The sequence below is a fragment of the Lemur catta genome, chromosome 4, assembly GCF_020740605.2.
Source record: "Lemur catta isolate mLemCat1 chromosome 4, mLemCat1.pri, whole genome shotgun sequence".
Classification (NCBI taxonomy): Eukaryota; Metazoa; Chordata; class Mammalia; order Primates; family Lemuridae; genus Lemur; species Lemur catta.
This window is the reverse complement of record NC_059131.1, coordinates 71,218,128-71,232,192: the sequence shown is the minus strand read 5'-3', so window position 1 is coordinate 71,232,192 and position 14,065 is coordinate 71,218,128. Positions and strand designations below refer to the sequence as shown.

Below are 14,065 nucleotides of genomic sequence, written 5' to 3'. Positions count from 1 at the left end.
GGGCTTGTCTGGGTTAGCTGAGTGGACAGCACACCTGGGAGGTGTGTGGGCAGGATCCCTGAGGGCAGAGCCTGCTTAGTAGGTGCTGGGTAAGTAATCAGAGAAGAGACTCTCACCCTAGCCTCATGTGTCCTTTCAAATGACCGTTGATTACAGCTTGAGAGAGACTGGGAGGCATGGGTCCTTTCAGCCAGCATGTGGCTACTGATGTCACAGGGCTGACGTTAGTGTCCCTAGGCCACAATGGGGGAGGCTGAGGAGTCTGAATGAGGCTGGGGTGCGAAAGGCTTGCTCTTGCCTGGCCAGCACTCTGGGGCCCCTGTTTTCAGTGGGATGGATGAAACCACGCCAGCTGGAAGAGGCCCATTCATGAGGAGCTGAGGGCCAATGCGACGGGAAGTGGCTTGCCAGGGGCTCAGCATTTCCGGTGTGTCTGCCTTGTTCCTGCTGTTGACTTATAGTTTGGAACTACATATTGACTTGCCTCATTGAGGGGAAGGCAAAATCTAAACCTATGCCCTCTGTGCTCCTCTCAGAGGAAGCATCCATGTTCGGTGAGAACTGAGGTGAGAGGCTCCCAGACTCTTCTCAGCTGAGATTTTCAGTAATTGGCTGGAGAGGCTCAACACATACCCCTGCAAGAGCAAGGTGGGGCTAAGGGAACACAGTAATGCACAAAATTGCAAATATACATGATTATTTATTTATTTGAAAATTTATTTATTTATTTTTAGCAATCCCTTTCTGACCAATATACGTCGATTATTGAAAAGAAAATTAAGGGATTTTCTGATTTGAATTTAGTAGCTGGGGATGGTCTCCTCCTGTATCTGTTAGGATGTTCGCAGCCATGGGCAATAGGAAACCAGATTCGAACAGTCTAAACAAGGAAGCTTTATCATCCCACATCATAGGTGGTCCTGAGGCAGGGCAACTCCAGCGATGGCTACTTCAGCAGCTCAATTTGGTACCATCAAGAATCATAAATCAGCTTTGCGCAGTGGCAGTATCGTAGCCAATGAGGTTTATCCGAGGCACGATTATTGCTAATTGAAAACTTTTCCCAATACCCCGCCATGATGACTTGCAATATAGTCGGCACTGGCAATTTTTGACGGTCCCCACGGGGACTGAATAATGCGGTTGTTAAAGAAGAGGATTTACCTTTGATTTTTTTTTAAATTTGGCCGGGTGTGGTGGCTCACGCCTGTAATCCTAGCACTCTGGGAGGCCGGGGCAAACAGATCGTTTGAGCTCAGGAGTTCGAGACCAGCCTGAGCAAGAGCAAGACCCCGTCTCTACTAGAAATAGAAAGAAATTATATGGACAGCTAAAAATATATATAGAAAAAATTAGCCGGGCATGGTGACGCATGTCTGTAGTCCCAGCTACTCGGGAGGCTGAGGCAGGAGGATCGCTTGAGCCCAGGAGTTTGAGGTTGCTGTGAGCTAGGCTGACGCCACGGCACTCACTCTAGCCTGGGCAACAGAGCGAGACTCTGTCTCAAAAAAAAAAAAAAAAAATCATAAATCAGGCTGGGTGTGGTGGCTCATGACTGTAATCCTGGCACTCTGGGAGGCCAAGGCGAGAGGATTGCTTGAGGTCAGCAGTTCGAGACCAGCCTGAGCAAGATCCCATCTCTACTAAAAACAGAAAAAAATTAGCCAGGCATGGTGGTGTGTGCCTGTAGTCCCAGCTACTACTCAGTACGCTGAGGCAGGATTGTTTGAGCCCAGGAGTTTGAGGTTGCTGTGAGCTAGGCTGACACCACGGCACTCTAGCCTCATTGACAGAGCAGACTCTATCTAAAAAAAAAAAAAAATCATAAATCAGCCGGACTCAGTGGCTCACACCTGTAATCCCAGCACTTTGGGAGGCTGAGGCAGGAGGATCGCATGAGGCCAGGAGTTTGAGACCAGCTTAAGCAACATAGCAAGACCCTGTCTCTACAAAAAGTAGAAAACTTTTAGCCAGGCATGGTGGCATGTACCTGTAGTCCCAGCTACTTGGGTGGCTGAGGCAGGAGGATCACTTGAGCCCAGGAGTTTGAAGTTGCAGTGAGCTATGATGAAGCCACTGTATTCTAGCCTGGGCAACAAAGTGAGACCCTATGTCAAAAAAGAAAAAAAAGAAGAGAAAGAAAAGAAAAATAAGTGGACACCCCATGGCAGGATCCAGGATCCAATCAGATCGAACCCTGGCATCACCCCATGGCAGGATCCAGTCAGATCATGCCTCCTGGCATCACCTCATTGTACCTGTATTTATCTATTTTCTGCTGCTTATAACAGAATACCCCAAACTGGGCAATTTATAAAGAAATGGAATTAATTCCTTACAGTTATGAAGGCTGAGTAATCCCAGGTTGAGGAGCCCCATCTAGTGAGGGCCTTCTTGCTGGAGGACTCTGCAGTGTCGTGAGGCAGCACATGGGGAGAGGGCTGAGAGTGCTAAAATACTTGTTCAGGTCTCTTCGTCTTACAAATCCACCAGTTCCACTCCCAAGATAACCCATTAATCCATGAATCCATGAATGGACTAACCCAGTCAGGAGGGCAAAGTCTTCATGATTCAATCATTGTTAAAGGCCCCACCTCTCAATACTGCCACATTGGGGATTAAGTTTCCAACACAGGAAATTTGGGGGACACATTCAAAGCACAGCACCATCTGACTAGGACTATGTTATAGCCAGATGTGGCCATGTGATTATTCTGGCTAATTGGATGTAAGAATACTTCATATTGACCCACCAGGAAGCCAATTCAACAGAGAGGAACAGTTCACTTCTCCCCCAAAACCCTCATCCTGCTGCTTAGACTATGCTTAATTCCAGCAGCCACACTGAAACACAAGGTAAGTGTTACATACTAGAATGGCAGACAAGAGAGCTGGAAGGATCCTTGGTCTCATGATTTCATGGAACTGTCATACTATCCCTGGACTACCTATCTCCCAATGTATTTTATATAAAATAAACTTGTCTTGCACACCCATTGTCTTAGTTTAAACTGCTATAACAAAATACCTTAGACTGGGTAATTCATAAACAACAAATTTATTGCTCACAGCTCTAGAGGCTGGGAAGTCCAAGACCAGGCCACCAGCAGATTTGGTGTCTGGTGAGGGCTCATCCCTCATAGATGGCAGCTTCTCATTGAATGCACATACCATGGAAGGGCAAAGGAGGCAAATAAGCTCCCCTAGGCTTTTTTATAAGGGCACTAATCCCATTCACATGGGCTACACCCTCATGACCTAATCACCTCCTAAAGGCTTCACCTCTTAATGCTATCACATGGGGATTAGATTTCAACATATGAATTTTAGAAGGACACAAACATTCAGACAATAGTACACATAGCCCACAGCAACCATGTAACTACGGGGAGAAGCAGGGCAGAGGGGAGAGGAAATTTATGCTGGTACCACCCCCCCCCGCCCCCCGGTTTTACTGGCCACTCAGACCAAGCTAAGATCCCACTATAAAGTGTTACTGACTGATTGAGGGAGTGGGCTTGGCCAGTTCTACTCCCAGGAATAAAAGGAGACCAAGAGGTCCAGCACTTATCTGGCCTGGGAAAGAATTCTGGGGGCTTCAGCGCCAGCAAGACAGGGTATGGATTCTCGCCCTGTGGCACCACTGTTTTTTTTTAACCAAAGCATGTTCTCAAGTCTCTTACCCTCTCAATAGAGCACAGTGGGCAATATTTTGGATACAATTTGAAAAGCACATTCCTGGGGGAAGGGGATTTTTTGTGTGATTTTTAGCTTAGGAGCAAGTTATTATCAGCAGTAATTGCCAGTTCTATCCTTCCCCGCTCTATCATCCAACATTTCTATTTAGCCAGTGAATGGTGACAGGTACTCTGGCAGAGATCTAGGACCAGCCAGTAACAGAATTACTTGGATCAACACCTATAATATTGTTCCAAAATGCAAGCTAAGTTATTATAATTCCCCTATTTCCTTGAGGTTAAGGGAAGAAATTTTACATTCATGAGTGTGCTGAATTCTGTGGAGCTGGACAAACCTCACTGGGCATTGCTCTCCGTCCACTGTGGAGCCTGGATGGTTAGAGCAGCATATACAGCAGTGACTAAGAGCAAAGACTCTAGAGGCAGATTACCTGGTTCAAGGCCAAGCCCCAGCTTGCCTGTCCTTATGCAAATTACTTCACCTTTGCGTACCTGTTTCCTCCTCTGTAACCTGGGAGTAATAATAGTACATTCCTCATAGGGATGCTGAGAAGGCTGAATGAAGTAACCCACAAAAGGGACGCAGTAAACACTTAACAAGTGTTAGTAATTACTGCCCCCATTGCCCTCCAGCAGAATTGATAGGTATTTAAACATGGACCCAATCTTGAGACCTGAATGTCCAACCAGTGATTTCTCTCTCCTCCACCCTCCTCCGAGGCAAATCATCTTGGCCCTTAAGCATTTCCTGCCTTACACTGTCACGTGGGTGTCCTGGATTGCTAACAGGACACATCCCCCTTCAGGATAAAGATCAGATCTAATACTTATCTAGTGGACACTGAAATGTTTTGCCAGGCATATTATTGAGAATGATTTTATTTTTAAGCATCATATATACATTTACAAGTGTACAAGTGATGTATTTTATGTACATGGGTTAGGTTGCTCTTTAAGGACAGCATTAAGTGCCTACTGAAAAATTATTTTATACAAGAGTAAAGTTTGAAAAACAAACATCAATTTAGGAGACTAAAACTATACATCAATATAGAGAATGGATATAGGTTTTCATAATCCAGAACAGAACCTTTACCCACTCTGCCCTCCACCCGCTTCCCTCCTAGGTGGTCACCATAGGGCAGAAACTAATCAGTCAAGGATAGACTTCAGAGTGCGGTACCCAGACAGTAATGGAGACCGGGAAGAGAAACAGACAAACTGGCACTTTGGTAGCCGGCCACGGCCTTGCCACAAGCCCACCGCATCTTCCTTCACCCGGAGCAGGGATGTCCTGGCCACTGCAAGTGATGGGCCTGCTGCTGCTGACTTCTCTGCAGTGAACTCAATCTCCTTGCCTCACAAGAACATCAGAAAGGTCCTCTGTTCCTTCCAGCTTTAGATTCTGAGGGAAGACCAAAACACATGGACTTTGGTATAATGAGAATGAATCCTAAAACAAATTCTAGGCCGGGCGAGGTGGCTCATGTCTGTAATCCTAGCATTCTGGGAGGCCGAGGCGGGTGGATTGTTTGAGCTTAGGAGTTTGAGACCAGCCTGAGCAAGAGTGAGACCCTGTCTCTACTAAAAATAGAAAGAAATTATATGAACAGCTAAAAATATATATAGAAAAAATTAGCCGGGCATGGTGGTGCATGCCTGTAGTCCCAGCTACTCGGGAGGCTGAGGCAGTAGGATTGCTTGAGCCCAGGAATTTGAGGTTGCTGTGAGCTAGGCTGACGCCACAGCACTCTAGCCCGGGCAACAGAGTGAGACTCAGTCTCAAAAAAAAAAAAAAAAAAAAAAAAAAATTCTAGTTGAGGTAATAAGGCAGTGACTACAAAGAATGAGGTTTGTCCTGATTATAAAGAAAATTATATCATAGCATGTGTAATCTGCATGATAAAGCTGGTTCCCAATCCTTGCCGATAGCAGGAGAAAAAGCAAAAAGCAAGCCTTCTCTGGCTCTGGTTCCTGCAAAACTCTACCTGTGAAGGGCCTAACAGCTGAGCTATCTGCCCCTAAGTGGCTAAGGGAAGTGGATGGGGAGGCCATCAGGAACCACAACACATAGGTATCATAGTCCCCCCCTTATCCTTGGGGGCTATTCCAAGACTCCCAGTGGGTGTCTGAATCCATGGATAGTACTGAACTCCATGCATACTATATTTTTTCCTATACATACACACCTATGATAAAGTTTATAAATTAGGCACAGTAAGAAATTAACAACTAATAAAATGGAACAATGAAGTCAATAAGGATGACTTGAACACAAGCATTGAGATGCTGTGACAGTTGATCTGATAACCAAGAAGCTACTAAGTAACTAATGGGCAGGGAGATCTGACAGTGTGGGCATGCTGGACAAAGGAATGATTCATGTCCTGGACGGGATAGGGAGATTTCCCCATGTTACTCAGAATGGCAAGCAATTTAAAACATGAATTGTTAATTTCTAGAATTTTCCACTTAATATTTTCAGGCCACAGTTTACTATAGGTAACTGAAACCAGGGATAAGGGGGGATACTGTATTAACCCCATCCATGTGCCCTCCTCCAGGCACCCCTCCCATCCCCCACTGCCCCAGGGCCCCATCCCTCATTATGTCCCTGCAGCTGCCCTCTCTCCCCAGTCTCTGTGCTGGCCTCTTCCCCACCTCCCAGCTCTTCCCCAACTCAGGAGTTCTCTTCCTCAGTCCTAGATGGTTTCCCTCAGGACTAAGCAGCCCTCAGAAGCCTTTCCTGACTAACCTCACCACCACCCCCGCCCCTCACTCTGTACCGGAAGCAGATGGGATGGGTCGCTGCACAACATCCACTTGCCCTCTCCCTGGAGCACCTTCCTGTGCTGCTAAAGGTGGAGAGCTCAAATCACACCTTGCACATTTTCTGCAGCTCAGGTTCCCGAAGTTGCTTAGGTTTGGCTAATCAGTCACATGCTGCTAGCATGCAGAGCCCATGGGGCAGAGGGCCCATGTCTATTACTGGATTCTAACTCTGAGAGTGTTACCAGAGTGGTAGAGGAAGAGTCTACATGGGAGTACAAGACTGAGAGAAGGAAGGCTGAGAAAACATCAAGTTCTTATATGAAGCGCTGAGAATATTTCTCTTGGTGGTTCTAAGCTCTGAGTTACCATAGATCCTTGTAGATTATCACAATAAATATCATGGCCAATGTTACCAGTCCAATCTTCTCAAATAGCTCAAAGCCAAGCCCCAGTAATGGCCTCAGTGCTCAGCCCAATAAGTCATGGGCTATGGCCATCCCCCATTCTTCAAATGCTGAGCCCTCTGGGGCCCTTAAAAAGAGCCTTGATCACAGCAAAGCGAACAAGCCTGTCACTGGGGGCAGGAAAGCAGAGCTAGATAGAGTCAGAGTAGCACAAACCTCAGTGATGCCACAGAATCACCAATGTTTCTTAGCAGTGTTGACTCAGCCAGACTAACTGGGAACCAAGTGAGGGACACAAAGCTGCTCTCTCACGGGCAAAAGGCAGGTTTCTGTGGAGGCACAGCCCAGGGCGGGGTTTCTGAGCTTTGCAAGCACCCTACGCTTTAGGAGCCTGGTGTGCTAGGAGAGCAGCACCTATATCCACAAAAATGGTGTGAGAATGAGATTCCAGGCCTCCCCCCAACAGCTTAGCAGCAACACTCCTGAAGTCACAGAGACGGATGGCCTGAGTGCCATCTACCTCAGATGGAGAATCCTCAGCAGAGCTACCTGTGGATCCACAGGGCAATATATATTTTTATTTTATTTTTTCCTTAGTCATTCTTTCATCATGTAGTTTGCGTCTGACATCAGGCACCTTAGGATGTGTCAGGTATGGGAACTACCATCTCCATAACCACAGACAGGTGCTGCATGCGTCCCACCATCGCCTTCACGGGCTTCTGAAGAAGACAGGTCGTCTCTCCAGAATCAGCTGCTGCCTGCCTTCCTTCCAATCACAAGCCATGTAGGTCGAGCATTCTTGGGTTGACAACCATCCGCAGTGGTTCTGAAGCACAATCATTCCCTCTCGGGAGCTAAACTGGGCTCTTTTGTTCAGGCCTTACTTTTGAATACCCAAACTGGTGGTTACAGGCCCTTTGGTCAGCACAGCAGTTGGAGACACACTGTGCTTGGTCCTGGCTCAGTGGCTCTTCTATACCTGCTTCCCACTCAAATAAAAACTAGCTTCTGCCAACTGGACAGTATCTTTTTCTTCTTCAGTGAGGTCATGAGCTAAGCCATGGGCAAGAGAAAAACTGGTCCCTGACTCCCAGTGGTGGGTCATTTGGACTGGCTGGTAGCTGTGCTGCACAGGTCATCCTAATCCTATAGGGGAGCCTCTCTCCTAAGCAGAGGCAGACCTGAGAAATGGAGCCAGCCAATTCTCACTGCTTCTGACTTCATTATGAGGCCAGAGGTCACATGCTGGCATGTACGAAATCCTGAGCACTTCTACCAGCATCCTGCTTTGGCTACCATTCCACTGAAATCCTATCTAATTAGACTCTCACATGGCACTTCAGCGTTCAGACAGGTACCGCACTCCAGTGCCACCCCTGCTTCCGGGCAGGGTGCCTGTCCGAGAGCAGGCTTAGAGTCTACAGCAGTGGTGCACAGAGCAGCCACAGTGCCCCAGCCCGCAGCCTTCCTTCCACTGCAGGTACCAAGGTCTTCATTGTGGACCAGGTGGCTGGGGATGCTAAAGGACACTAAGTGTCCGGCAGTGTCCAAATACATGGACTTGCTGCTGGCTGCCCTCATTGCGGTGACCCCGGGTAGCACTACCAACCTCCTGAGAAGATGGGTCTCCCTCTGCTCTTTCAGTAGCTGTCCCATAGCAACACAGCTGTGGGCTGGCGTGGCACAAGGAGGAGCCTGCCACACCGACCCAGCTGGCACTGTGGGACTCTCCTTCCTTGGACAGACAGCTCTATTCCTAAGACTTTCTTCACTGCCCTTGGCAGCTCTACTTTCCTGGCCATTGCCCCCATATATTACTACTCTCTCTTCCTTTCATCCTCATCTCTCTCCTCTTTTTTCTGCCGTCTCCCCCATGTGTCTTGACTTTGGCAAGCGTTGGCCTTTAAAGTCTTTAACACCCAATGAAGTAAAAGCACTTTATGTTCTCAGGTTGGGGAACTAACTGATAATAATTCTATCATCTAAAATTTTCCTGTTTGGGTCCTCTTCACTATTTTCATTGCTAATCAAACCTGATGGCCTTTTTCTAAGTTACTTCTAGGTGCCCGGTTAATCCTTTAGGTTGAAGGTACTGCCTAAATTACTGTATTTAAGATATCCTACAGCAGCCCATGAAGGATCTAATAAAATGTTCAAATGAGTTGACACAAATAGGGAACCCTCAAATACTCCAATGCTTACCATAATTACCTACCTTTTCATTGGCTAAATGCAGGAGACAGGCAAAAGCCAGAGGTATGGAGAGGTTCTGAGCCATAACAGGGGGCAGGCTGGAAACAAAGGGGCAAGTGTTTAGCTAGGTCACTGCAAATCTAAGAACAAAGGCTTATTCATCAAGTATGAATAATACATACGTTTCCCATTCTCACATGAATGAGAAACAAAGAAATACTTCAGATGAATATAAGCAGGTTTTTCTAGTTTCTTATTCAGAAAAAAAAAATCTCATGTTGCACTCCAGCCATCAAGCACAGAAAAATGCTTTTTTAAATCTGTTCTACTTTAACTTATCAATGCAGTGAAGAAACAGAAAAGCTGCAACAATTGTTATATTAAACAGGTTGTGCATGGAGGGGTCCATCACACTAACAGACCCAGCCGAGCTCAGCTGGGACACACAGGAGAGATGATGAACACCCCAACCTCTCCCACCCCATGTCTCCCAGCATGCACCTCTTCTGCAGGTCCTTTGTGAGCCCACTGAGCATCTTCTCGCCAGCCACCTCCACTGGGGCCCCTTCTTTTCCAGCTCCACTGTGGTTTGCCTAACAGAATCACATTTACAGGTCAGATATTTGGGGCTAGTTTACTTATGAAAGTGTGACAGAAACTTACAAAGTTGTATCACCAAAAAAGAAAAGTTTTATATCTAAATGAAATGAAAATAATTTCTTAGTTATTTTTTAAGGAAAAGGATCTATGAAGGGAACCAGTGCCTCAGCCTGAGATCATGACACTGACATTTATTGAGTTACGGTAAACAGGCATGTCAATAGCCAGTATAATACTGGTAAAGGGGACATTGCAAAGAGGCTTGTAGATCTTTCTGGGAAAAAAACCAAACAAACAGTAACAAAAAGCCATGATGATTTATAGTTTCAACTAGACTACACAGCTAACGGCAGCACAAAATCCATATTTAAAAATAAACTCAAGCTTCCCACTTAAACTTTTCCACTTGCATCCCATTCTGTTTTAGTTGATAAAACCTCATGAATATGACTCAAGCTTTCTCTAATATTCAAGACTACACAGCTTAGGGTCCTCAATCAAATCATGAGTTTTCACTTCTTAGCCAGCAGAAGTGGAAGAGAATGGGTTGAGTTTGCAAAGCTCAGAACATTCCTTGACCGGAAGGAGTCAGAAAAAAGAGGGAAGGATTCTAGCTGAGACTTCACTGAATTGGACCTAGTTAATCAAGGTCTCACCTTGTTCTGAAGGAGAAAGAGAATCTTATAGCATAATAATTATTTTCCCACTACTTTCCTACAGAGAATACATTCTCAAATCAGAATTATTAGATCAAAGGGTGTAAACATTTCATGTCACCTAAGATGTAGTTGTAATTTACTTTCCAAAAGGGTCATAGGGACATGCATTAACTTAAATTGCTACCAGCAGTGAATAAGTACTCCACATTTTCCTCAACTCAGTGCTGGAAAACACTACTTAATTGCTGAAACTGCTGCTGTTTTAAAGCAGCATAAAGATGCCTTCATTTGTATTTTTTGATTACCAGCAAGACTGAATCACATCCTATGCACTAGTTTGCCATTTGTATCACCTTTCATGTGACCTTCCTGTTTGTGTACTTGGTTCATTTATGTCTTAGAGGCATGATTTCATCCTTATATTTTTGAATAAATTTTTCTGTGTTGGAGCCATTGACCAAATGGAAGCATCTTCCAGCTGTAGAAATCAGCCACTCCACTCCCACATTCTGGGCACCTAGAGAACCAGGAAGGTACATTTACCTCTGTATCTGTTTCCTTTCTGGAGAACTCTGTCAGCAAACTCCACATGCTCTTCTTCAACTTCTTCATGTCCATCTTTTTGGCAGTCTTGGCATACTGAATTTCAATTTTATTCACCTGAAATACATATATGACAAATTAAAACTAAGCAAAAGAAAAAGAGCATTTACCATCAATTCACTATAAAAACAAAAGTCTGGAGTTCCAATAAAGAAGGAATTCAGTTTCAACCACAGAATTACAGAGCTCTCTTGGGACACACTAAAATAGAGTACCTCATGTCAGATCTCATTTCTTTTTGATCAAGTATTAATACAAGTCACATTAAGGCTAACCTTGAATTCCAGTGTAAAAGAGATAAGTGAATCAAATATTAATGAAAGCACCAAGTCTGCCACCTGGTATGGAATAGATAAATGGTTAATGCATCATAATTTAATACAAACTAAATCTGGCCAAGATAATTCAGAGCCATGTAGCTAGCTAGCCTCATTGAATTAGCATATAAACCTATTACTGATGTGACTCTCATAGAGGAGGCAAATTAAATAGATTTCAGGCAAACAATATAATTCTCAGCTGTTTTATTCTTACCTTCTGAGGCTTAGCTACAAGATTTGACTCCCCATATGTTGTGATATCTAATCCTTGGACTTCAGGATTGTCATTGTTCTCTTGTGTTGTCTTAGATGGATGACAAGGATAAGATGTGATGTCGAAGGTCCCAGCTGGTCCCACAAATAAGTTATCTGACTCTTCATAATCACTGTCAGCAGCCTGGGGAAAGAAATAGCTCTTCAATTTTGATAGAAGCTGTCAGAGGAGCTTAGAATAATAAATAATAATAAAATAGACCCTTTGAGCAGGAGTTAAAAGAAATTTAGTAATCATAACTGCCAGGTGTCCTCTTCTAATCAATTTAGGATTTCATTTTACTGAAAGGATTCTCCAAATACCAGAAACATCACAGGAGATTTTGGGTGTCATCTAGTCAGTAGCAGAGGGACCACTTGGGAGCCAGTGAAAAGTCATTCTTGGGACCGTGCCCAGAGTGGATCAGAATCTCTGGGGTGGGGGCAACGTGGTGGTCAGGAATTGGTCATTTAATAGGCTCCCTGGGTGATTCTTATTAAAAAGGTAAAAGTTTGAGAAACACTGGTCAAGAGTTCAGTCTGGATCTTCACTAAAATATAACCACCTAATTCTCCTCCAAGTAAGAAAATAAGGTGAATAAATTATTCTTCCAGTTCTTTTCACCCTCCCCATGTACAGGAACACAGATGAGATCTAATATTTTTCCCATTTCTGTTACCTATATTAGCTGTCTCATAAATAGATTCACAGAAGGGATATGGAACATAAAGATGGGGAGTGACTCGTACAAGTTCACAAATGAGAGGACTAAAATTAGAGCTAGAAGCCTGGTCTCCTAAGATATATCCCAAACACTTATTTTTTCACCTCATGTCTATGTTTTGTCTACTCAGCCAAAACGTTAGCTCCTAAGCACAGAAAGTGTTTACGTTCCTTTGAAATCCTCAAAGCATCAAGATTAGTGCTTTGTAGCACAGGCTAAAGACCCATCTGTATGTCAAACTCATTCATTAGAGTGTGGCTATTTGCTTCCTGTGTGTAGGGTTTGAGGTAAGGCAGGCCAAGGTTGAGGCTGTTTCCTCAGCTCTGCTCAGTTCTCTGCACTGAAGTCAGACCCTGCACCCAGAAAATCTTCAGTGGATTTGGAATTTTCTATAGTCTCTTGCGATATGGAAGGGGGAGATGGGAAGCAGGAAAGAAAGATTCCACAGCTTAGAAGAGAGGACTGAGTTTTTCTCCCCCCTTTACCTGTAATCCAGGGCAAAAGTTGGAGGTGTCATTAGGGTTGTTGTAATTATAGTCTTCAATTTCTTCATAATGCTCAGTCTCTGTCTTCTGGCCCTGAGCCATCTTAAGTAACTAGAATAAAGGAAAGAATAAATGCAGAAAGCAATTGTTAGAAAAGCAGCTACTGGCCGCGCAAGGTGGCTCACACCTGTGAGTCTAGCACTCTGGGAGACCGAGGCGGGAGGATCACTTAAGGTCAGGAGTTTGAAACCAGCCTGAGCAAGAGTGAGACCCCATCTCTACCAAAAAATACAATAAATTAGCCAGGCATGGTGGTGCACACCTGTAGTTCCAGCTAGTAGGGAGACTGAGATAGGAGGATCACTTGAGCCCAGCAGTTTGAGGTTGCAGTGAGCTATGATGACAACATTGCACTCTAGCCCAGGTAACAAAATGAGATTCTGGTAAACAGAAACAGAAACAAAAACAAAAACAGCTACTAAACTAGGTTTGGGAAAGAAATCTTAGTTCCTATGCCAATATTCTGCTAGAATCACATGATTTTGGAGTAAGAAGGCCCCTGACAAGCCACCTAAGTCCAACGAACTTTTCAACTGCACACAGCAAGCCTGATGTAGCAGGGCTCAGAGCCTCCACCCATCCCAAATAAACCAGAGGAGCTCCATTTCTGTCTGATTTGCAATTAGGTCTTCTACACAGTTTTATCTGAAAGAAACTTCCTTCACTAAAACCAAAAGTTGGAAACCTACAGCTCTCTAAAAGGAAATCAACTTGCTGCACTTAAACAATTCTGACAGAAAGCCCATGACCTTAATTAACACTCAGTTTGTCCCATTCCTGGAAGGCAGCCACTGTTCCCTACAAAGCAAAAGGAGAAATGTTTAGTTCTTTCCCTCTAATTACATTCATAGGTCATTGTCCTGCTTCCAGAGCCTCACAGAACAACCCTGCCTCCTCTTTTGGGTGCCTGTTGAACACAGCCTTTCAAATACTTGCAGGTCCTTAGATCAGTGATTTACCTGACATCTGTGTCTCTGAAGTGGCGGAAATGTGGTTGGAGGTGTGTACAAGAGTACACTAAATGTTTTAATATAATTCTGCATTTCAAAAACCGAAATAAACTCACCATGTGTTTGTAATACAAATTCAAAAATAATATTTAACAACAAATATTTAGTAAGAAATGCCCCATTTTTTCTACTGTTCCTAATGTGACACAACTTCTAAATCCCTCTCCATTTAGAATATTGTCCTCTGGGCACATTTTCAATAGTCCCTAGCCAAATGTCCAGTGCTTAATACAGGCATACCTCAGGGATATTGAGAATTTGGTTCCAGACCACCAGAATAA

At 44.4% G+C, this 14,065-nt stretch overlaps 1 protein-coding gene and 1 non-coding gene across 3 annotated transcripts in view; one reads left to right on the top strand and one right to left on the bottom strand.

Moving 5' to 3' along the window:
• Positions 1-989: 989 nt before the first annotated feature.
• LOC123637525 lies at positions 990-1,130 on the top strand. Its single transcript, XR_006734898.1, has one exon. It is a non-coding gene; the product is annotated as a U4 spliceosomal RNA (small nuclear RNA).
• Positions 1,131-4,559: 3,429 nt separating this feature from the next.
• NCAPH (non-SMC condensin I complex subunit H) overlaps positions 4,560-14,065 on the bottom strand; it is a 35,671-nt gene continuing 26,165 nt past the window's right edge. For both annotated transcript variants that reach the window (XM_045550131.1, XM_045550130.1), the window contains exons 13-18: positions 12,715-12,825; positions 11,467-11,649; positions 10,873-10,989; positions 9,572-9,663; positions 9,093-9,168; positions 4,560-5,103 (exon numbers count right to left, since the gene is read on the bottom strand). In XM_045550131.1, the coding sequence (XP_045406087.1) occupies positions 5,044-5,103; positions 9,093-9,168; positions 9,572-9,663; positions 10,873-10,989; positions 11,467-11,649; positions 12,715-12,825 (639 nt within the window). In that variant the 3' untranslated portion in view covers positions 4,560-5,043. The remainder of the gene's footprint in view (positions 5,104-9,092; positions 9,169-9,571; positions 9,664-10,872; positions 10,990-11,466; positions 11,650-12,714; positions 12,826-14,065) is intronic.